The following is a 23,747-nucleotide window of genomic DNA, read 5'->3' as shown; positions in this document are numbered from 1 at the left end:
TTCTAAGGGTCAACGCAGCCAGTGATGGTCGGAGTTGTTTGACATCGGCATCTGGCTCTTGTTTCAGGACCCTCACCAAAGCCTAGCTGGTTCCCCCTGCCACCCTTAGTCTCATTGGAAGCACCTGACCCTCCTACCTCCCACCTCCCAACTGCCAACTCCCATCTCCCAATGTGAACTGCGCTGGTTTTCACGAACGAAAACGTCTTCCCCCCTCTGCGGTTTTAACGACTGCTGTAAACGCTTCATTACGCTTCATTTCTTTGCGATGAAAAAAGAAACTCTGACGATCCACCCCACCCCCACCCCCCACACGGCCGCTGTCTGCTCCGCAACAACATAATGAAAATGTGACCATAAACAACCAGTGAATCTGTTGTCGGTGAGTCTGTTTGTCTCCTCCTCCGCCGTCGTCGTCTCCCACCTAAAGTCTAATCACTTCCCTGCTACCGCCGCCGCGCCGGGCATTTTCACAATGTAATTATATATGATTTACAAATGGCTGTGGCCGTAATGGCGTATAAACAAATTACGAAACAAAAAGAAAGGGGGGGGGGGGGGGGGTGAGAGAAAAAAGAAAAGGAATAAAGAGATGAAGACGGAGGAGAAATTGGCCGGCGCTGGTTTATTTGTTGTTTTTTTCTTCAGCTCCTTTTTGGATCATCGCTCTGGCTCCCTCACGCTCCACATGGCTTAAACCCCCTCCTCCCCACGCCACCGCCACCCACTGCAGCCACATATTTAGTTGTCTTTATGCCAAAAGCAAATGCGATTCTGCCACTGGACTGCTGGATGTGGCCCGCTCTGCTCCCTCTTTCTTGACATCCGTTCAGAAATTGCAGCACTTTGTGAAAGATTTCACACAACCGACGCCTTGATTTTGGATTCCCCCCCTTTTCTTTGTCCTCCCCATCCCCTCCTCCCTCCCATCACACATCCCTTGAGCTGGTTTCATCTCCTTCACCCGCCTCTCGTCCATCCCCTGCGAGGTTCTGGAGCCTCCACCTTGGCTTCCACCTTCACGTCAATAATGAGCTGCTGATTGGTTTTTGCGAGTCCAAAGCTCCAAAGATCTCACGCTAAGGTTGATTACATGAGTGTTGGCTGCTAAATCAGGCAGCCGCTGCTACCAGTTTAGCACAAATCATCCAATGAAGAGGGTGAAGCATCTCAGAGGGTGAAGGGCTCCATGTTTGGCTTCCTTCTCACCAAACTGGACGTTCTGAATGGTATTCAGCCGTTCCTTGGCGGACCAAACAAGCAACGCAACCGGGGGGTCTGCGTCACTCACTGGATGGGCGTGGACTTATCTTTAATGTGTGACCGGACCCGACTGGGCGGGAATCCGAGGGGTTGCGACGGATCATGGATCATCTTGTTAAGACCGCTGATCCAGAACGCCGCACTCGTCGTCGGGGACCTTTGACTGCGTCACCTCCACCCACCGCCCAGGAGCCCCACATAACTCCATGTGTGTTCATACGTAGTTTTGATGCCTTCAGTGAGAAACTGCAATGTCAATAGTCATGAGAATGAAAGAAAATACATTAAATTCATAGAGTGTATCCACGTTTTTTGACTGGTAGTGTATACAAATAAATAAATAACGCAAGCAACGGACAACAAAAGAAAAAAGAAAATAAACATCGCCGGGCGCCGCAAACTTGCTTCCTGTGGCCAAAGTTGGAGGTTTCCTGTAGTGCGTGAAGATGGAAATTCTCAATTGGAGCGTTCAAGGATGTTTTCAGCCGCTCGGCTCAAGGACACGTCGCCCAATCGCCTTTAAAATGCAGCGTTCCGGTTGGAAGCGACTGTTTTTTGTCGTCATTTCAAATGTTAAAGGCCATTTGGAGAGACAATATATACGTGTGTGTGTGTGTGTGTGTGTGTGTGTGTGTGTGTGTGTGTGTGTGTGTGTGTGTGTGTGTGTGTGTGTGTGTGAGCACCACAGCGATGACTCGGCCTTATTCACTGGCTGGAGGAGGTGGGGAGCCGCGACCCTCCGAGGTCCCCAAACTGGTTCACATCACAGCCGCCGACCATGAGCAACTTTGGCCGGTCGCATCGACTCATCGTCATCGCCCCCCGCCCTCATCCTCTCTCCACGTCGCGTGCCACCGACTGTCCCCCTCCCCCCAAACCTCCCTGCGGCGCCATTAGCATGAATTAAGCATGCCAATTGGCCGAAAGCGCTCCGTCCATTACGGCTTCTCCGCGTCTGAACACGGACGTTCGTCTGCACTTCTTAGAGCCCTGAGCCACATTTTTTTTTCTTTGTTTTTTTTTTCCTAGTTTCCTCCCCGGACCTGGATTGGTTCTGGGAGCCGCAGATGCATGAACGTGTACCAAATACACACCCGTTTATTTTGCGCACGCACGCCCCTGGAAGGCCGGTTGGGGAAGTGCTCACTAACTTTTTTTAATTAGATTAATAAATCACGGAGGAGGCTGCCTGTGACGGCTGGGGCCCAGCCGAGGCGCTGTAGTAGCAGTAGTAATGATGTAACCACATCGGCCTTGGTGTGTGTGTGTGTGTGTGTGTGTGTGTGTGTGTGTGTGTGTGTGTGTGTGTGTGTGTGTGTGTGTGTGTGTGTGTGTGTGTGTGTGTGTGTGTGTGTGTGTGGGGCAAGGAGCTTGGGAAGCAATTCATCTGACATGTTTTCCAAAAGATGCTTTCTCCACAAAACGCTGAGGATGAATTTGTTTGCTGTGTGTGTGTGTGTGCACTCTCCTGTTCCCCTCTCTGCATTCATCAGCAGTTGGCGCAGCAGCGGGTGGCCAGCGGAGGTGCCTGGACGCCCCTTTTCCTTGACTCACCCGCCTCTCACCTCTCCTTCAATCCCACCAGCTTCTTTTTCTTCTCCTCCTTCTTCTTCTTCTTCTTCTTCCCTGTCCACCCCCCCCCCTCCAACCTCCAACCTCCACACCCTCCTCCCCCCATACCCGGCCATTCTACTTTGACATCATGCTAATGAAGCCGCTGGTGGGCAGCTGCCCGGCTGTCTCGCCGCAGATAACCCTCCACTACCACCCCTCCACCCCCTGAAAAACGGCCTCATTATTTATGTTTACTCGTTTCCCACCAACCTGCAGAAATAACGGTGGATGTCGGCGGTCGGTTGATTTTTTTGGCGGTATTTTTTTCTGTCTTATTTGGAGTCGCGGCTGCGTCGCCTCCAGGCTGCCTGATTGCACGGCGCAGCGCGTGTGAAGCTGCGCTGAAATTTATTGGCAGACACCATATACACAAAATAAAAAAGTCAAAAATGTTGTGAATTCATACATTTTGTTGTCCTCCGGTCAGGCATCTTAATCATCCCGTACGTCTCGATTGAATTGAAAGGCCCCAGCCGGCGTACGAGATTTGCTTCAGGCCTAGCGGCTGGTTCTACGGTGGCCTGATGGTGGCGCTGCTCCTTCTTAATGAATTCATGAGCTTTGATCATCAAGTTTTACTGTTACTTCTGAAGCAATGCTGGCCTGCAAACTTGGAGGTTGAGCTACACAAGCAACACAAAAACAACGCTACTGAACAAAGGCAGTTCTGCTTCCTTCCCTGTGGTTCTATGGTTGTGACTTGAGAAACTTTGCTGAAGTGCTGCTCCAAAAATAAAACCATATTATATTACAGGCATTCCTCAATGCATGAAAATGCTGAAATTATTTCCCCCGTAGAGAACCAAGAACTCTGTTGTTTGCAGCAAAGGTGTTGGGATCTAAATGATGTAACGCAATGAAACTGAAGCCTGTCAGTCGTCCATGAGCTGTACGTTCAATTTTTTTCTCCTCTCGTCTTCAGGAGCCCAGCTGGAGAGCCTGATGGAGACCATGAGGGCCGAGATCGCCGCCCAGCCGCCGGTGGAAGGCGCCTATTCTGCACGCCGCGGCGACTACTGCATAGCCAAGTTCGCCGACGGTGAATGGTACGTAAGAGATCCTTAGAACGATTCAAAAAGTCCTTTTTCAACATCTGTACACCAGGTGAGATTTATTCACCAGTGACAAGAGTCGGTTAAAGGTTCAGTGTGTGTAATATTTGGAGATTTTTAAGAAGAATCAGCAAAATCAAGGGGTCACATTTTAGATTGCAGCACTCATTCAGTTATGTCTCCTTTGGGACTCCATACTCTCGCTGTCCTGAGCTTGCCAGTGACCTACAGTGGCCTCCGAGCACAAGCCTGGATACCTCGTCCACCGTCTTCTTCATGGGTTTATTTTAGGAGGCAAGCAGTTACCCCTATCAGGCATCTGGATTGTCCACACCAGGCTTCCTTAGAAATATGGCGGTGCAAGATGGCGGCTATCCGAGAGCCTTGATCTATGATCTATGGATCTTTTTTTATCTTTTTTTCTCCTTTTGGAAATAGGATCTTTATATGGAACAGACAGGCCACTTGCACAGTTGAGCAGAATTAAAGGTAATAGAGATAATAGTCCTTCCATTTTTTTCTTGAAGTCTTGGTATCCTGCACTTCCTCCTCAAGTATGGAGCAGTTAGACATATTGGATACTCAGTTATAGAAAACTTTGATAGAACTTCAATTATGAGCGAGTCAAACCATTCACAAGAACAGTGAACAAACAAATAAGGAGCTGAAGGTCACCAGCTGTTGCTAACGAAAAAAAAAACATGCGTAATAACCATACAGAAATTAAATCAGTACGTTGAAAAGGAAAATAAAATTACCAGTAAGATCCTAAAAAAAAAATCAAAGGGTCGGAAAACAAACATACTTTTCTTGTACTGTGAGTATACCCGTTTATGTATGTATTTATGAGCAGAATGTTAAGCTGTTACCAATTTAAAAATCTGAAATTAAGCCAAATTTGCACCCTGCACCTTTTGATAAAAACCACCTATCTACCAAGTTCACCAGTATAACCAGTGAGGTTTCCAGTTCCCTCCCTCCCAGTGATGGAACCAGTCCGGACTGATGTGACTGCGACACAGGAGACGGTTCACAGCAGTCAGTTATATAAGAGCTTCTGTCCCCACAACAGCTGACATTTTAATTTTTACCTTGTCCCTCCTTCCGTCCCGGCCTGTGATGCATTCACTGCAGACGGCCACAGGCTGTAATTAGCCCGCTGCCACATCGCTGCCCCCCTCCTCACCCTGTAGAAATGGCAGTGACACACACACACACACACACACACACACACACACACACACACACACACACACACACCTTTGCATCTGGTCTCCTTACCGGAAGTTTACAGATGGTCACGGGGACACGTAAAAGTCACAGTGCTGGGGGGGTGGATGGTGGCGGATGGATGGATGTGAGAGGGGGGAGGGGTCCTTGTCCACAGGGAGGTGGTGATGGGGGGGGAGGGGGCCTGATCTAAAAAAGAAAAAAAAGGCACAGGTGCTCTTCCATCCTTCTGCTATCCATCACTTCATCGTCCTCCTCCGCAGTTTGTTCTTTTTTTTCTGAAGTCGTGAGTTGTCTTTGTCTGCTCACAGCCGATGAAAGTCAAAGAGTCAAAGAGCCGCCTGCTTTCAAACCTGCACTCCCGCCCCATCCTCCCCACCTCCCACCCCGTGCCATTAAAAAGTATGTCTGTAACTTTGCTCAGGTCAATAAGTTTTCTCAGATTTCCCAACTGTAGGTCCATTTGCGTATTGTTCTCTCGCTCTCTGCCGTCCCTTGCAGTATTGTTGTTGTTGTTGCTGCTGCGTTCGGGTGCTAATTAGAAATGAACCCCAGTGTCGGCTGACTGGGTTTTGTTGCCATGGTGATCACCTCCGATCGCCTTTTCTTTTTTTCCCTTTTTTTAAAAAGACTCCCTTCACATTAAGATGGAAAGCAGGCGACTCACCCTCCTCCCTTCTCATTTGGTTTTAACTTTGTTCCCGCTCCCTTTTTTGTTTGTTTTTTTCCCCCCTTCCTTTTGCCCAAGCGCCTCTAATAATTTCTCCCTCTCTCCTCTTGTCCTTGAGCCGGGGGCCAATTAAATCTCCCTGCTATGTTTGTCGGTTTGTTTGTTTGTTTGTTTGTTTGATTCGAGTCAAGTGGGCTGATAAACGGCGGCCGGGCCTGAAAAGACGCTTCCTGAATTGGACGGTTGACGATAACCATGTCAGCTCGGTGGCGTCTCTATTAGATCCGACTGCATGACCTCATCGCGCGCTCGCCTTTAATTTGTCACGTTCATGTGCGGCCCGTTGCCATATCCAGTTTGCCGCCGGCCGCCCGGCCAGACGCTGCAGTCAAGCAAAGTGCTGCTGCTGCTGCTGCTGCTGCTGCTGCTGCTGCTGCTGCTCCTGCTGCTGCTGATGCACTTGATGCACTTTGCATCCGTCGCCACCAGGCGAAAAAATAAATAAATTCTCCTCCCTTTTTTTTTATTGCAAAGAGGCCTCGGTGCAATTTTGCAGGCCTGGCCAAGTTCCGGGGGTCCGAATGTAGCAGCAGCACCAGCAGCAACTTCACCTTTTCTCCAGGGAAATAAACACAGAGTGGCTCACTCTTCTCCTCTTCCTGCTGTTTTTCCTATCTGTCATCACCCCCTCCGCTCCCCCCTCGACCCTGACTTCACTCCTTCACCCCTGCAGGTACAGAGCCCGAGTGGAGAAAGTCGAGTCGGCTGCCAAGGTCCACGTCTTCTACATTGACTACGGCAACGTGAGTACACACAGCTGTGAATATTTCACTCCCGACATGAACAGTGTCCCCATTGAGGCCAGTGGGCGGGCCGCCAGGGGGCGCTAGGGAGGCCATGGAAAATTGGAGAGATAAGAAAAATAAATAAATAAAAATCAAATGATAAAATAATTATCAATTTAACAATTGCAAAATATGAAGCAGCATACTTCAAGTACGGCTTTACAGCCCCCCCGCCCCCGCAAAAAAAAAAAAAAAAAAAAAAAGACAAAAATCAATGTTTAGTTGCACATATTTATCTGCTGGTTTGAGAAGGGGGTCCCCGGCCAGGTTTCTGGGGCCACGGCCAGGAACATTTTGGGAACCCCAGGATTGACTTCCACCCATCCAAACATCACTTGTTTCCTATTGCCACATTCCGAGCGGCTCGGCAACCTTTTATTTATCCTCTGGGCTGCAGATTATTTTTTTAGGACAAACAACAGCTGGGCGTGTGTGTTTCTTGCCGTTGTCTGCGACCGACGCAGCTGCCGCAACTGGTTTCTCATTTTTTATTTCCTCTCATAACATTGACAGAAGCACAACTCCCTCGCTCAAGATCCCTGATTTCCTTTCCTTTTTTTTTTTTATCTGTGATGACGAAGGCACTTTGCAAGTGCAGCTCGGTGTACATTTCCACTCAGGTGCACACACACACACACACACATGCGCGCTTGCGCAGCCAACCTGGCCCCGCTGGGAGATTTCCCAGAATGCAGTGGAGTGGCACACTGTTTGGACCTGACCTCCTCAGTGTGTGTCTTGGCGCGCTGCTACGATTGCAACTCTTCCCACGCCGACCGGCCACATTAGGCCAAGAGAATGAATAAATAAATAAATAAGACAAACAATATACACTCACACACACACACCTTGGTGGGAAAAAGCAGAGAGGCGTCGCAGATTAGAGTTCGGATTTACGTCTCACGCGTGTCGCACGTCTCGTCGATCTCTCCGGGCCTCTTTTTGTCTCCTGCCAGTATCAGCCAGAGACACATCCAGAGGGAAGCTTTCAGCGACCTGCACACACACACACACACACACACACACACACACACACACACACACTCGTCTCTTTTTGCGCGTCTGCAATCCCGACTCAACAAGCCAGACACGTCCGTTGGTCCCGCCGCAGCAGAGACGGATGCCTCTGTCAGGTTTGCTTAGACGCAGTCATCATGGCGCTCTACGCTGTTTGGACATGTGATTGATAAGACTGAACACACACACACACACACACACAGATAGCCGCCTTGAAACTCTCCCACCCACCCTCCAACCTCACTGAGACGTATTTTTCTCTCTGCCTGTTTGTTTGTGCGCGGTCCCTCAGAGAGAAGTGGTGTCGTCCACCCGTCTGGCCACCATGCCTCCAGCCTTCAGCACCAGGACCCTGCCGGCCCAGGCCACCGAGTACACCCTCGCCTTCATCCAGATCCCGCAGGATGTAAGTGTTTCCTTCCAACCCTCCCCCCACGCCCCAGCCTCCCTGGATGCTCACCGTGGACGTCCTCGCCTGGCCAACACACACACACACACAAAAGAAACATCCATTTTCGAGCTTGGCTTATTTTTTTCCAGGTGTTCAAAGGTGCATTCAAAGTCCGTCTGATAGCAGAGCCACAGTTTGGCTGATCCTCTTGTCGACAGCCGAGGGTTCTCAGTGTGTGTGTGTGTGTGTGTGTGCGTCTCTGTCTATCAGGAGTTCAACTCGCCGGTCGCCTCCCGAGCCGGCACTGAAGAGGAAAACATGTTTCCGTCGGCCTGGCGAGAGCACTCAGAGCCGCGCCTTTAATTGGCTGTGCGTGCGCAGCCGAGAGTGTGTTTGTTTAACAGGTGTTTGGTCCGCCGGCTGAGGCCGTGTGTCGTGTCATGTTGTTGTGCGCGATAAATGACTGCTTCTCAAGAGCCGTTTGACTTTATTATTTTAGCGCTGCAGCTAATTCTAGGAAGAGTTCACGTGGCTCACGCACACATTTTTGAGAAATTCACTTTCTGTAACGCAACATTTTCTCCAGCCCCAAAAAAGAACAGGTTTCACTGCTTTAGCCAGTCTGAAAATCAACCCTTTGTGACGTCACACAGGGCGCTGTGACCTCAGCTGCAGCCAGGTGTTGGCTCCGCCCTCTCGGAGACCTGCCTTGTTTTTTGTAAAACCCTATTCAAATGCGAAAAGCCGCATCATCCTTCATCGTGAAGTGCAGGAGGCTGCAAACAGAGGGCTAAATATGCTGCATCAGTATTTCCAGAGAGCTAAAATTAAAAACTCGGATAGATTGGATTGGTTGCTGTCTCCTCCGGCGTCGCACCTCGCTGGTGTTCAGGTTTCGACCGAGAGCTTTTTAAAGCGCGTTTGGTTTCCATGACGCCCAGCGAGACACAACGAGCTGCAAAACAGAGGATTTTAACCTCCTCGCTTCCTTCCCCAAACGGCAGTTTTGTACCTTTAGAGTTCAAAGTTCACGGTCAGAGGTGAAGATTTAACACCAGCATGTTGTCTTTTTACTGGCTGCGTCTGTTTAAAAATAAAAATAAAAAATATATGAAGTGCTGACGGCGGCTCAGCTTCACCTGCACTTCACTGCCTCAGTCTCTCACCTCCCTCACCCACCCACCCCTCCCCCAACTGCTCCTCTTTTCTCCTGCTCTTTCCTTTTGTCACTCCTCCTCACCCTCTTCCCCTCCCTCCTCCTCATCTCTCCCCCGTCGTCTGTTTAATCCGAAGCTTTTTACCGTGTCGCTCACTCTGATGTCTGGCGAACCTCCCGCCTGATGTTTCCTCCCCCTCCTCCCACCTCGACACCTCCTCCTTCCCCTCCCTCCCCCCACATGAGTCTTACAGCTCCCGACGCCCTGTCTGGCGTCACAGCATCCAAAGATGCCGGCGCTGGGAGCGGAATGAGAGGCGTCGCCTCGCTTTCTGTTCCTGCAGGGGAAACTCTTTTCATTTTTCCGCTCTCATTCATTAGAAAGTGTTTATTTGCTGGGGTTATTTTCATCCGCAGCCCTGACGCCTCACTCACTGACTCTTGCCAAGGCTGCAACTGTGGATGCAAAATGTTTTAGAGCCTTTCTTCTCAAAGGTCCTGTGTTCTGCCCGCTTTTTCACCCTCTGCATAGTGGACGTCCTGGAAGCAGACACACTTAGCCCTCTGTTTACAGCCACCGTGCTAAAAAGTGATGCTTTCCAGGACTTTGCACTCTGATAAAGACACTTAAGCATCACATCGGCCCCTTTTTCTCACATCTGACCAACTGGTATTTTCATAGCAGCTGCTGACACAGACTTGAGTTAGCTCAAATGCTAACGATTTAGCCTGGCAGGTCACTGAGACGCGCGTCTCATTAATTCTTTATTTCCTCTCCACGAGTGTCCCTGTAGCTTGTGCCTCCGTCCCTTGTACACACACACACTCACACACACACCCCCTCTCTCCCACTCCCACTCTGTCTGGCCATGTCTCTCGCCCTCAGCCCCCCCGAGCTCCCCTGCAGTAACTGCGACAAGTTGACCCGGGGGAGGGCGTCGAAAAAATAAATGAAAAAAAAAACTTTAGTTTTGTAGCTTTTCTGCCCACACACGCACACACACACACACACGCACGCACACACCCAAGAGTGGCTAGCTGGAAGGGGGTTGCCATGGAGACAGGAGCAGGGTGAGAGAGGGAGTGGAGAGATGGATGGTTGATGATGATGATGATGGTGATGATGATGGCAGGGGACTTCTTTCTCTTGTTGTTGTTTTTAAGTGCCCTCCTCCTCCTCCTCTGCAACAATCCTCCCTTCTTTTCTACACTTTACCCCCCACCACCTCTCCCCCTCCCCTTCCAGGAAGTGTTTAAGGACATGAGGTCAGGATGACACTCCTCCTCCTCCTCGTCTTCCTCCTCATCCTCCGTCTCCACCTCCTTCTCCTCTTGGTCCACTTTATCCACCTCATCCTCATCCTCTCTTTCTCCTCCTTTTCCTCCCACTTCCACCTCCCCTCCTTTCATGTCTACCGCCTCCTCTCCCCCCCCTCCTCCTCCTTCTCCTCCTTCCTCCATCGCCACCTCATCCTCTTATTTCTACTCCTGCTTCTCTTTTTCCTCTTCAACCTCCTTTTCCTCCTCCTTCTCCTCCTCTTTCTCCTCCTCCTTCTCCTCTTCCTCCTCACTGGCATTTCGGCGAGCAGGTGACCGTTAGCAATGTAAGCCAAGCGAGTTGAATGAGCGAATGGGGGAGAGTCAGAGAGACGGAGGGGAAAAATAAAAGAAAAGGGAGTAGAGGGGGAGGCGTGAACAGCCAGAGTCGATAATTGCGGCGGCGCGATTGACTGACGGACAGACGGCCATGCAAGCGATCACTTGACAGCCATTGATCACTGAGCGGGAAGATTTTTTCTTTCTTTCTTCTCCTTCTTCTACTATGAGGTTATTTCACTTCTGGTTTTGCTGACTCCCCCTTCTCTCTCCCCTCTCTCCCTCCCTCCCTCCCTCTCTCTCCCGTCCAGGAGGACGCCCGGGCCGACGTGGTGGACTGCATTGTGAAGGACGTCCAGAACAGCCAGTGCCTGCTGAACGTGGAGTACTCGGGCGCCGTCTGCCCCCACGTCACGCTACAGTTCGGCGACACCAAGGATGACGTGGGCCTGGGCCTGGTCAAGGAGGGCCTGGTGATGGTGGACGTGCGCAAGGAGAAGCACCTGCAGAAGATGGTGAGTGCAGACGGCGAACGGGAGGGAAAAATGTTTGCGTTTGTTGCTGATTTTTCTTGTTTTATTTCTACTCTTTTGGAAGTCGTTGGTCGTAAACTGTGAGGCAAAATGCAAAAATATTGAGGCGTAATTTGCCGAGATCAGAGACGGCGACATTGTGTCGCCTGTCCAAGAGGTTCTTATTGAGTGAGACAGTCGCATGATTTAGTCACTCGTGCCACATTTTCCATTGATTCTGCCCGAGTGCCAGCCCGGTTTTGTGTCAAAATGGAAAATCGGAGAGAATTTTCGCATTTTGCAATATGTTTCTCCAGCAGCTCTTCACCCTCTAAGTGGCTAAACGGCGCCGCTGAGAGGGGATGAGAGGGGGAGAGGGGAAGGGGGGGGGGGTGCGCAGGTTGGATCAATAACATCTCCGCCGCCGCTTACACGCCCTCATTGGGCGTCACATGATCAAGCACCAGCAGGTGCGACTCGAGGCGCGACATAAATATTTAGCGCTCTTGTTTGCAAATGGGCCCCTCGTGTATTATTTAATGTGCCAAGGTCCATATGCCGCCTTCGGCTCCCCGCACTCCTGCTGCTGCTGCTGCTTGGTTGGAGTTCAATGACGCTCCAGAAGGGGGCGTCTCCTTCCCCGACACATAACGATTGATCCGATAGCGAGCATTCCTTCGCCGTTCATAAACATACGCTACCAGTCAAAAGTTTGGATTCACCTTCACATGAAATTAGTTTTTTTCTATCTTAACATCTTTCTACACTGCAGATAGATACTGAAGACATGAAATATATGCAGCAAAAAAATGTTAAATAACTCCAAATAAACTCTTTATGAAAGGTGGCTATTTTGAAGAATTGAAATATAAAATGCGTTTGAGTTGATTTACACTTTTGCTTCTTGCATAAGTCAATGTGTGTTCACATGTAGTTTTGATGCCTTCAGTGAGAAACTTGCTATGTCAATAGTCATGAGAATGAAAGAAAAAAATATGGAAATTCATTGGGTCTGTCCAAACTTTTGACTGGTAGTGTAAAGAAGTCTTATTTAAAATTGTATTTCTTTACTTTTTTTACATTTTTCTCCATCTCCGTCTGCGAAACCTCCACAACACAATTAGCCTCAGATGGCAGCAGCGTCGGCCAGCCAGTCAAGTGTCGCTTTTCTCTTCTCTCATGACGTTAATAAGAGGCGGTGAAAGAAAAATGGGGGGAATATTTATTTCTTTTTTGCTGCAATTAGCGCTGTGGCTCAGGACCAACATTAGTCACCTGTGTGTGTGTGTGTGTGTGTGTGTGTGTGTGTGTGTGTGTGTGTGTGTGTGTGTGTGTGTGTGTGTGTGTGTGTGTGTGTGTGTGTGTGTGTGTGTGTGTGTGTGTGGCAGGGGTGGGGCGTGGGGGTTGTAAATATGTCCCACTCTGCAATCTGTGGACTTGAGAGCGAGCTAAATGTGTCGCAAGGGCAAATTGTTTTGTTTGCCTTTATTTATTATTGTGCTGTTGTTGTTGTTGTTGTTGTTGTTGTTGTTTTGGTTGCACACACTCAACCCCGGCGCCGTTTAAGAGCACATCCTGCTCCCGCTCGTTAAAGTGCCGCACAGCAGCATTGCTTGACCTCTGTCCCCGACAAGAGAACCTTAATGTGTTCTTCAGATAATGGGCCCTTACAGACGGTACAAGAGCAGTGATTTACAAACATCTAACAGCTTCAGACGGTCCAACGGTGGCCGAATCGCGTGGCCACATGGTCACCAGGACGCACAACGCCGCTGCTGCCGCCGCCGCCGCCCTCCGCCGGATACGTTTCAGGAAATCGGCCCTTTTTTTTATGGACATTTGAGCTTCTTTTTTTTGTCTTTTCCGCTGCCCCTTTTGCTTCAGTGTCATGTGGCTCCAAGCTCATTTCCGTTTTGCATAAACATGCTGGACAGAAAACACTCGGCTCCGCTTTTTGTTGTTGTTGATGTTGTTGTTTTTTTTTTTTTCTTCGCCCGCTTTCCTCAATCATTTTAATGGGGGAGTTAAGTATTCATAAATTCTGCTGCCAACCTTAGTGGGCAGCAGGACCTTTACAACGTCTTGCCTCATTCCGAAGGCTCGGCTAGCATACATTTAGCCAATTCTTTATTCATGAAATAACATAAAAAGTATATTAAGCAGCAGCCCTGGATTTATTTATTTATTTTTATTATTCTTTTAGTTTCATCTCTTTCTTTTTTTTTTGTCCTTTACACATTAGCATTTCTTTCCACCGACTTTTCTTTTTTTTTTGATGCAGTGTTTAAAATCGCCAATTTCTCTCCACCGCTTTCCAGGAATTGGTTTTGCAACTTCAGATTTTGGCTGTCGGTCGCTCCGCAGCTGCAATATCATGCGGTCCAAACCGAGATCTGAGACTTCCCAACCACGTCGAGCTGCATCACGGATTCGCCTCACACGGGGCCCCGCTCGCGAAACTGACTTTTGTCCTCTCGTTCTAGCCAGCCCCCTTTTAGCTCTGTTCTTTATACATTATCCATTCCAGAGGATTGGAACGTGGTCATTGTAATCTGCGGCTCTGGCGCCAAGCGCTGCGTGACAGATGGGCTGCAATATCCAGCGCCACTTGAGCGGCTATCGATAGTCGGCGGCAAGCGAGCGAGCTTGCGCTCTTGAAGGTCAATGCGGGCCTCGGAGGGCGCCGCCGCACCAGCGGATGGGAGGGATATTTGCCCATTTAGGGGGTTTTAATGTTTTACTTTACCTAGCAGAGTGCGTTCCTGCCTTAAGTCCCGCGTTCGCTGATGGACACTGCGGCCGCCATATGGGCGGCGCAGGCGGCGTGCGGCGGTACGAAAGCATCCGGCAGCCAGATGAGCGGTCGCTCGCACGTACACCAGCTGCTGCCGCTTCTGCTTCCCCTATAGGTCGATATTAAGACAGGAGTCGCAGGAAGTGGGTGGCGGCCGGCCGGATAAACAGTGAAGCCAAGGTATAGCTGCGTGTGTGTGTGTGTGTGTGTGTGTGTGTGTGTGTGTGTGTGTGTGTGTGTGCGCACGCGCGCGCATGTGCTGCGGCAGGGGGGGTGTTTAGCGTACCATGTGACCGGAATGCGTGTGCGAGGATGATCAAATGAGGGATTAAAAACACAATTGACCTTTTAAGTGCGACGGAGTAAAAGAAAACGCATACATGCATATAGAGCCACATATGAGGCCGCGTACGAGTGAGTGGGTGGATGCATGTTTCCATTAAATGTGATTAGTTTGCGCACGCATGTGCTGTAGGTACGGTGGCGCTAATTCAGCCTTTAATGCCACAGCGGGACGTTTAATCTGCCGTGCATCTGTCGCGCACATGTGTTATCTGTTTTTTTGGTTTTTTTTTTGATATTTAGATCATGGCCTGGTGGAGTGATATCATTGATTTAGCATAGGGTAGCATGGAGGAGAATGGGAAGGGAAGGTGTTTTGGAGACTCTCACTTTCCCTCTGTGACGGCCCAGAGGGATTTTAAAACATCCCTACAAATTGCACACGGGTGGATTTTCAATTTGGGGAAACTCTCTCTCTTTATGGCCTTTAATAAAAGGTAAAAAATTTTACGCAGTCCAAATTCTCTGAGGGGTCCATCACTGTCAGCAGCATCCAGTTCAGTTATATATATTAACGGCTAACAATCCAACAATTTTTGCTAATTATAATTTCTAAGAAGGGAGCAGCGTTGCCGCCGCTGCTCCTGCTGCTCCTGCTGCTGCTGCTCCTGCTGCTCCTCCTGCTCCTCCAGGCCGCTGCAGGTTCTGTTAGCTCCCTACTGAGGAAGGTGGTGTTCAAACACCATGTTTGCAAATATTTGATGAGACATTTTTTTATTTTATTTTTTTTTTTTTGAAAGTTCCCCGATTCTTGGGTCCCGGTGGCGGTGAAGGGGGGAAGAACAGCTGCGAGGCGGCTGGCTGGGAGCGGCGGATGAGAAACCCGCAGAATCTTTAATTACCCAGCAGCCCCCACTGGGGAAACGTGGTGTTTTTTTTTTTTGTTTTTTTTTCCGTCCTTCCTTTCATCCCACCCACCCACTTCCCCCTTTTCCATTGTATTGGCTTTTCATGTATGAATGATGAGCGGAAGACTCGGCACTCGGCTTCAAGGGCGACCAAGGAGCCCAGGTACGCCGTTTTATCTCCGCTCGCCGCTAATTGTGCTAACAAGGGTTTTTTTTTTTTTTTTTTTTCTTTCTAGCAGGAAGCAAGGAAGGACGGTGGTGGCGGATGCCTCCAGGGGGCGAGATTTCTGTCCCGACGAGGAAATAAGGATAACCAAGCCCCAAAACTCTTTTGATTGGTCCCTGGTCTCTTTTATACTTTTGGGTCATCTTGCTGATTTCCCATCGAGTGCACTACATGCACCACCATCGGTCACCGAGGGTTAATGAATCACCTAGTAGTAATTTAAGGTACCAGTCAAAGGTTTGGACACCCTATGAATTATCATCTGCAGTTTCTCACTGAAGGCATCAAGAGAAAAAAAAAATGGGTAAACTGTTGCCTATAGCGCGTGGATAATCAATATGATTATCCTTCAGCCGCCAAAGGTGGCGCACTCGAGGTAGAAGTGAGGGACTCTGCAGCGACCAATCAAATGAGTACGGGCCGTGGTTATCCCTGTTTGCCCTTAGGGGAAAAAAGTCTTGCCTCCAGGGGCGGCTGCTCCACTGGGTGAACAGTGCAGCCGTGTTGTCTTTTTGGGCGTTGTGAGGTCCTGGCTAGAAGTGGGCGGAGCCTGGACCCGCTCGCCTCTTCCACCAGCGGCGGTTTAAAAAAATTGTGACGAGTCAGAAAACATTGGAATTTTAAGAACCAGAAGAGACGCATGACCATAAAAAGCGGAGGAGCGAGGAAATTCGCTTTCAGCGTCCGCGGAGAGCCGACGTGCACTCCCACCTCTGCGCTCGCTCGCTCTGGATTTTCTGCAGTTTTTTTCAGCTCCACCTCCACGCTGCCGCCGCGGGGCGCACGCAAACACACACCTACAGCCTGTCAGTGCGCGCCACGGGGGTGTGGCAGCGTGACCGCCCCCCTTTCACCCCTCCCACCCCTCACTACCACCAGCAGCGACGGCTCAATACCTCATTTACAAGCAGCCTTAGAGATGGAGCCTTTTGTATGGACATTTTCTGCTCTTCGCACACACACACACACACACACACACACACACACACACACACACACACACACACACGCACTCTACTGGGCTCCTGCTGACTCTGCTCTGAGGGCCCTTTTGACATGTCCTAGCTGACACGCGCCACTTCCCAAATGCCATTCCATCTACCGCCCCACACACACACACACACACACACACACACACACACACACACACAGGAGATGAGTAAAGGACACCAAGTCACAGTTTTCAAACTTAGATGGCTTGAGTTGCTTGAACCTTAAATCTCGAACTGTGTGTGTGTGTGTGTGTGTGTGTGTGTGTGTGTGTGTGTGTGTGTGTGTGTGTGTGTGTGTGTGTGTTTGTCCCACTTTGTGTTGTTCCTGCTCAGCTCCTCTTTAACTCCGTGAACCCGGCGCTGGTGGGCTTGTCACGCCACGTTCCCACCAGAGTGTCTGATCCCCTCCGACAGCCACGCTGGGGGGTCGGGGGGGAGGTCTGGTCCCAGTTTACCTTCCGCCGCCGGGACGGACGGACGGACACACACACACACACACACACATTTGTGTGTCCTCCACAGATCGCGACCAGATACAAAGTGACCTTGATGTCGCGTTCCAGCTTTTCAGGCGTTATGAGCGGTTGACAAATCAGAGGGAAATGAGCAGCTGGTTAAAAAGACAGACTTCAGATTAATGTGTGTGTGTGTGTGTGTGTGTGTGTGTGTGTGTGTGTGTGTGTGTGTGTGTGTGTGTGTGTGTGTGTGTGTGTGTGTGTGGTTTTTTTTGCTCTCTGGTGGTTTTTGGAGCAGCGAGTGGCAGTGGGATTGAAGATGTGATGATGTCGTAAGATAAAAAGAAAATGGGGGGGGAAAGCAGAAAGAAAGATGTAAAAGTGGCGTCCGTGGCTGATGGTCATTGGTTTTAATGGGTCCACACAGTTTTAGCTGTGCTGTTCTGTGAGAGCAGCCTCTTTTTTTTTCACATTACGCTTTTGGTTCGTCACCGGCTTTTTTTCTTGTTTTTGTTTTTTTCATCCAGGCTCTAAAATCTCACCCTTTACTTTTCTTCTCACACACGCTGTGAAATATCCAGCGAGAAGTTCCAAGGGGAGGTGGTTCGGGAAAAGGGGGGCGGGAGCGCACCTACGCACCAGACGCGTGCAACCTGTCACCGTGTTAGTACGCTTCCACCAGTTTTTTTTTCCCGTGTAGCTCTTACCGTGAACATCTCAAAAGAAGGAGAGGAAGAAGAAGAAGAAAGGAAGAAGAGGTAGAAAGGCAGAAGAAGAAGAAGAAGAAGAAAGGCAGAAGAAGAAGAAGAAGAAAGGGAGAAGAAGAAGATCTCGCTGTCTTAAGTGTCAGAACACCAGATGGCCGCCTGCCATCAGCTCACACGGACTCTGAGTCCCCGAGCTGGTCGGCGTTAGCAGTCACCTGATGACCGGAGGCGCCGTTGCACTTTTTCTTCATCCCGCTCACACGTGCACGGCCCTGGGGGGAGGCGGTGGCGGCGGCCCGACCTGCAGCTCCGTCAGATCTGCCACACGCCGCCATCTGCGCACGTTGCTGTGGAACGGGGCTACACGCACGATAGCCTGCTAGCGAGTTAGCTGAGCAATGAAGCTCCGGAGCGGCTGAAACATCTGGCAACTTGGTCTGCGGCGCACTGGAGTGTGAACGGCTGCTCATCTGCTGCTATTAAAAGCCTCAAACACAGCGGCCCTGCCATCAAATTTGTTACAGGAGCTTCGCCGTGACTCAGCGAATACAGTATATACACTACCATTCAAAAGTATATATATATAACTATATATATATATACTGTATATATATATATATATACTGTATATAGTTTGTGTGAAGCTCAAGGAAGGAAGTGAAGCTGCCACATGTTTCTCTCCACTAATTGGCCGCTTTCGCCTCGGGCTGCTATTTCATTGGCCAATTAATCAATTGATGGAGACGAGGGAAAGCGATCTGCGTATTTGATCAATAGTGAAAATTGCCGACTTTGCGATGACGCTCTGAAGCCCCGTCGGCTCCTGAGGCCAAGTGTGCTTATGAAAATACAACAGCAGTAAACCTTTGAATTTTGAATCAGTCCTGTGAACCCACATGGGTGTGATTAGCTAATGCAAACGCTAACAGCTGTTCTCTCTGTGCCGCAGGTGACAGAGTACCTAAACAGTCAAGAGTCCGCCAAGAGTGCCAGGGTAAGTCGCAGACGCACACACATACACACACACACACACACACACACACACACACACACACAAACACACACTCAAATAAGGGGAAACTAGTGAAAATGTGTGTTATGATTGACAGACTTGAACAACATCTTTATTGACATCTGTTCAAAAAAAACAAAAAAAAAAGGTCCAATTTCCTTCAGCAGTTGGTCGCACATCTTTGACAGCCAACTACGGCAACACCGCTTGGACAAATCCTGTCATATGATACACATTCCACTCTAAAGCCGCCGGCTGTGCAAAATTGTTGGCCAGTATTGCTGTTAAATGTTGCTGCTGAGCACGGCCGCCTCCCATCGGAGCCGTGACCGCTCCGGGTCCCTCACAGTCGAAAGAGTCGCTCTTAGCCGCCATGCTTTTCTTTTTTTTTTTTTCATTCTCTCTGTCTTGAAACAAGAATCCTTCCCAACTTGCACAGACACCCGTTTTGTTCCTACTCATGTAAATGTCAAGAATGACAGCTTGAGACGCTGGCGGAGGCCCCTTTTTTTTTTAAAGTTCCTGGTCTCTGGCTCGCTCTCAAGGAAGGGAGGGAGAGAGAGTTAGAGAGAGAGAGAGAGAGAGAGAGAGAGAGAGGGTGATACGTACAAACGTTCGCTCATTCATCCCAATGAGTAGTGCTAATTAGCACGGGCGCTAATTAGGTATGAATCACAGTATTAACAGCTGAGCGCGCACGCCTCAGAGAGCCGAAAGACGAGCGACACACACACACACACACACACACACACACGCGTGTACAAATGCGCACCATTAGGCTGCACAATTTTCATTTTAACAAGAGGCCGACGCCAAACAACGCGCAGTGCTAAGAGCTTCCTGACGGGGGCGACGTGTGGGCTGCAAAAGCACCATGCGGCGGTTTAGGAGACAACAAGGTTTTCCGCGAGCATCGGTGCTTTCTTGCAGAAGTGCATTGCTGCCACACTAGAAAATACAACGGGGCTTAGTGTCACGTAACATGAAAGGTATCACGTTTTTACGTGATAATTTTCACGTTGTAACATGAAACTATTTTGTGAAAGTTTCACGTTTTTTACGTAATATTTTTCATGAAATAACATGATAGTCTCACTTTATAATGTGATACTGAGCCCTGTTTTTTTTTCTAGTGTGCCAGCAATACGCCTCTGTACTCTCTCACTCACACACACACACACACATGCACGCACACTCTTCCACTCACCTTTTTCTCCCCCTTTTCTTGTGCCACCAGCTCAACATCTGGCGCTACGGGGACTTCCGCGCCGACGATGCCGACGAGTTTGGCTACAGGCGTTAATTTGAGCGCAAAAAGAAGAAGAAGAAGAAGAAGAAGAAAGAAAAAACAAGAACGAAAAACACACACACACACACACACACACACACACACACACACACCACCCCCCCCCCCAAAAAAACATAGAAAAAAAAACAAAAAAAAGACCATCCAACCAACACCATTCCAAAGACCGAAAACAAAAAAAGAGGAAAATGGGGGGGGGGAGAAGAAGAAAAAAAAAACTTGGACAAACTAAACGACAAGCATTGACTCACTTCTTTTTAATTTTTTTTTTTTTGTAACATTTCATGGTAAGCGGCCTCCACCGTCTCTCCCCCTCCCACTAGCGCCTGTAGAGCAAGCTGGTGACGCTAAAAAAAAAATTAAAAAAAATAAGATAAATTGTCACACGCAAGTCACTTGCTAATTATCTCTTGATTGTTTTTTTTTTGTTGTTTCGTTCCCTCCAATGAGCCACTGCCAGCTCAAGCAGCCTGCACTATTGCCAACCTGTGATATTTTGCCATGTGACCTGTGCAGCAGACTTCCTGTGTGAACGACCGTCGTTATGATACCGACTCTGTGTTTGCGCTTCTCGCTCTCTTAACGCATCATCACCAGGTCCCTTCTATCGTTTGTACAGAAACAAACTGGGTTTTTTTGGGGAGAGAAGATTGATTTTTTTTTTTTTTTTTCCTTCCGTCTCATTAGTTTTTTTGTTTGTTTGTTTAACAAGGACTTCCCTGTTTTAATTTGATGTAAATGTGAGGATATGTTAAAAGTGTAAATGGATTTATTTTAGGAAAATAGTGTAGGTGGGAGCCACACATACAAAAAAGCTAAAGGGGGGGGGTTATTTTTGTCTTCACTGTACATCTGTGTGATATTGACAGAAATTTTTGTGGGAAATGTTTTTTGTCGTTTATCAGTCATGTCACTCTTAAAAGACCAGTTATCACTGTAATCATGGTATTTTATCATCTCTCACTATGTACTTCTGTAAAGTTTACATTAATTCAAGTGATGGTTATGTTCCCTGGCAGCCGCCTCTCTGTGTCTTATTACGGCATAGCAGACTCGCTGTTTTGAATTTATTTCCACACCTTTGCATTCTATTAAAATCTGCAGACTAAAGGCTTTCGTTTCTTTGGATTTCTTTCCCTTTAAATCACGTGTTTCACAAAACAAAACGGGTCAAATATCTTTGAATCCTCAAGTGCTTGGGGGGGAATGAATGAATATATATGTGACAAACAAAAAGGATTGAAGTCTAGCAGGGCCATAGGTGAAACAATGCTAGTACCATTTCCAAGTTAACCTTTTTGAGAAGTCTCTTGGATTTACCACACACACACACACACACACACACACACACACACACACAGGCAAAACAGCTGATCGGAGGTTTTAGGAGTTGGTTAGTTCTAGTAGTTTTAGCAGTAGTTAGTACTCCGGCTTGTATACAAAAACTAGCCTGGGTGCTTCTAACCTGTACCAATACATGTTATATGCAACAGTTGTTTTACAGTAAGTGCTTCATAACAACATGTAACATCCAACCCCATTTCAGTTGTACAGTAGTAGCAGTCATACAACAGTGGAAAGAAAGCAAGAGTCTGTTTTCTTAATGTTTGTTTTTAACACATATGTTAAAGTTGAATATGTACATTACAATTTAGCATCCTTTGGAAATGTTATTTATCATTTATTTCTTTCACAACCTGAGTCAAACGGTGAAAAACCTAAAGAAAGGTTGCCGGTATCCTCCACCTTCCGGACTGAACGTCAGTCTTAATCCCAGGTGTCACACTCAGTCAGGGGCAACTGAATCGAAGATGGCCCGACTAATTTATCGCCAGTGCTCACATCCAATTACCGATGGCCAGGATTAGAAATATGCTCTGCAGGCAATTAAGAGTCTTGTCTGTCCTGTCAAGTCGGCTGGACGGGACGACTTTGTCTTGTAGATCCGAGTCCTATTTCCTGCCTCCTGTCACAAACTATCCATTGTTTTCTCCCTCCACATCTCTCCCCATTTGTTCCGCCGCCTGATCTCCTCTGAAGCTGATGAGATAGCGGCAGGGGCCCTACTTAATAAAGACCAAAAAAAGAAAGAAAAGAAAAAAAAACAGAAGTAGGAACAAAGAGCGATTGCGGCAGACGTGCGCGTCGAGCGGCTAAGCCTCGTGGCTTCGTCTCTCTCGCTGTTTGGAGAGGAGCTGTCATGGTTGAAACGACACCTCGCACAGATTACGCAGAGGCATTGTCAGCAAATTGTTTGCTCAGAAATGTCGATTTTTTTTTTATTTGTCGCCTTTCCCAAAGTGTCGGCGGTCGAATGAAAGAAAAAAAACACGTCAACAACAATTAAACCGTGAAATCTTTGTTGAGGGATTTTTAAAAACTAAAATGCCCCGTCACCAAGGTCCCCTTTTTGTCTTTTTAAACGAGCCAAAGTGCTATTTATTAGTTTTTTTCTGCAATCTGACGGCGTGTAAAAAGTGCAGTCGCAAGACTTTCTCAAAGAAAAGCAAAATCAATTCTTCGCCGCAAAGAAAAGAGCGACGCGACGTGAACATGAGGTGTGCTGAGCCTTTGAAGGTTTTTTTAAGGGAAGAAACGAGACCCATCTGAATGATTTACAACACTGCGGGGGGAAAAATGCGGTTAAAAATGGCGGGAGGTGGCGGAGGTTACTTGAAGTGGTTTGGGCCGCGTACAATGCGGGAGAATGCGCTGCTGGTTATTGGATTTTTCTTTCCTCTGTCTGGTGGATTCAAGAGGACTGAGAAAATAGACAATTCCCTTGCTTCCACCCCAACCCTCAACAGACTCGGACGTTCTCAATCTGATTGCACATTTTTACCAATCGGGCTCATTCATTTTTTTTTCCCCCCTTGTCCTGTCTGGCCATAATGACAAGCGGAAATGGCTCTGAATGTCTTTCTGATGGCTGAATGATTGGGCTCATTCATGGGTTAAGAGGGTGCGGGTGTGAGGAGCGCTCTGACAAACCACAGAAGAAGACTAGGGAGAAGGAGGATGCTGCATCTCTTGTGCTGTGTCTCAATTCAGGGTCTGCATCCTTGAAGTACACATTTTGAAAGGAAGTTGCGTCATAGCACTGCGCGAAGGCTTGTCCCAATTCCCGAGAGTGCTTAGGACGCTCAAAATGCGTACTCGGAAATACGCACTCGTTTTAGCCGATTCCAAGGATGCACCGCTACTATCCTTCGCGTACTTGTGTATCCCACGATGCTTTGCGTGCTGCTGCAAAGCATCGTGGGATCCTGGAAAGTCAGCTGAAATTAGCGGCATGTTCTGGCAAAGACACGACATATAAATTTAAGTATTGAAGTTTCACATAAAGTATCCAGTTTTTAACGTAGTATTTTACTTCTTTGATCATCCAACGGCATCGTTAGATGGCGAACCAATGGTTAGCTTGATACTATAAAAACGTCACTTCTGGGGTTGGCCAGCCGGAGGGAACGGCGGTGACGAAACGAGGAAATACGCCGAAGGCTAGACCGTCCCGAGTGGTTACCGGGGAGGCGGGGTTTTGTCCGTCCTTCTAGGCTGGGTACTGGAAGAACGCTTCCTTCAGACGGAGGACACTCGGTCTGAAGGGTGCAGACCCTGAATTGAGACGCAGCATTGGTAAAGGTTCCATTGACCAATGGGGAAGCTTTGATCTGATAAGTGCGCCCCCTACGTTCCACCCACGTTTCCCAAACAATCTC

General features: G+C 48.5%; 1 protein-coding gene across 1 annotated transcript in view; it reads left to right on the top strand.

The window, feature by feature from the left end:
• snd1 (staphylococcal nuclease and tudor domain containing 1) overlaps window positions 1-21,138 on the top strand; it is a 158,418-nt gene extending 137,280 nt beyond the window's left edge. Inside the window, exons 19-24 of the mRNA XM_076030099.1 lie at window positions 3,800-3,923; window positions 6,563-6,632; window positions 7,984-8,097; window positions 11,146-11,349; window positions 18,660-18,704; window positions 19,960-21,138. Of these exons, the coding sequence (XP_075886214.1) occupies window positions 3,800-3,923; window positions 6,563-6,632; window positions 7,984-8,097; window positions 11,146-11,349; window positions 18,660-18,704; window positions 19,960-20,025 (623 nt within the window). The 3' untranslated portion in view covers window positions 20,026-21,138. The remainder of the gene's footprint in view (window positions 1-3,799; window positions 3,924-6,562; window positions 6,633-7,983; window positions 8,098-11,145; window positions 11,350-18,659; window positions 18,705-19,959) is intronic.
• Window positions 21,139-23,747: the final 2,609 nt, after the last annotated feature.

This window comes from Nelusetta ayraudi, unplaced genomic scaffold (assembly GCF_046127955.1).
Source record: "Nelusetta ayraudi isolate G7.1 ecotype Tasmania unplaced genomic scaffold, CSIRO-AGI_Nayr_v1 ptg000027l, whole genome shotgun sequence".
In the NCBI taxonomy this organism is placed as follows: Eukaryota; Metazoa; Chordata; class Actinopteri; order Tetraodontiformes; family Monacanthidae; genus Nelusetta; species Nelusetta ayraudi.
This window is presented reverse-complemented; position numbering and strand designations above follow the sequence as displayed.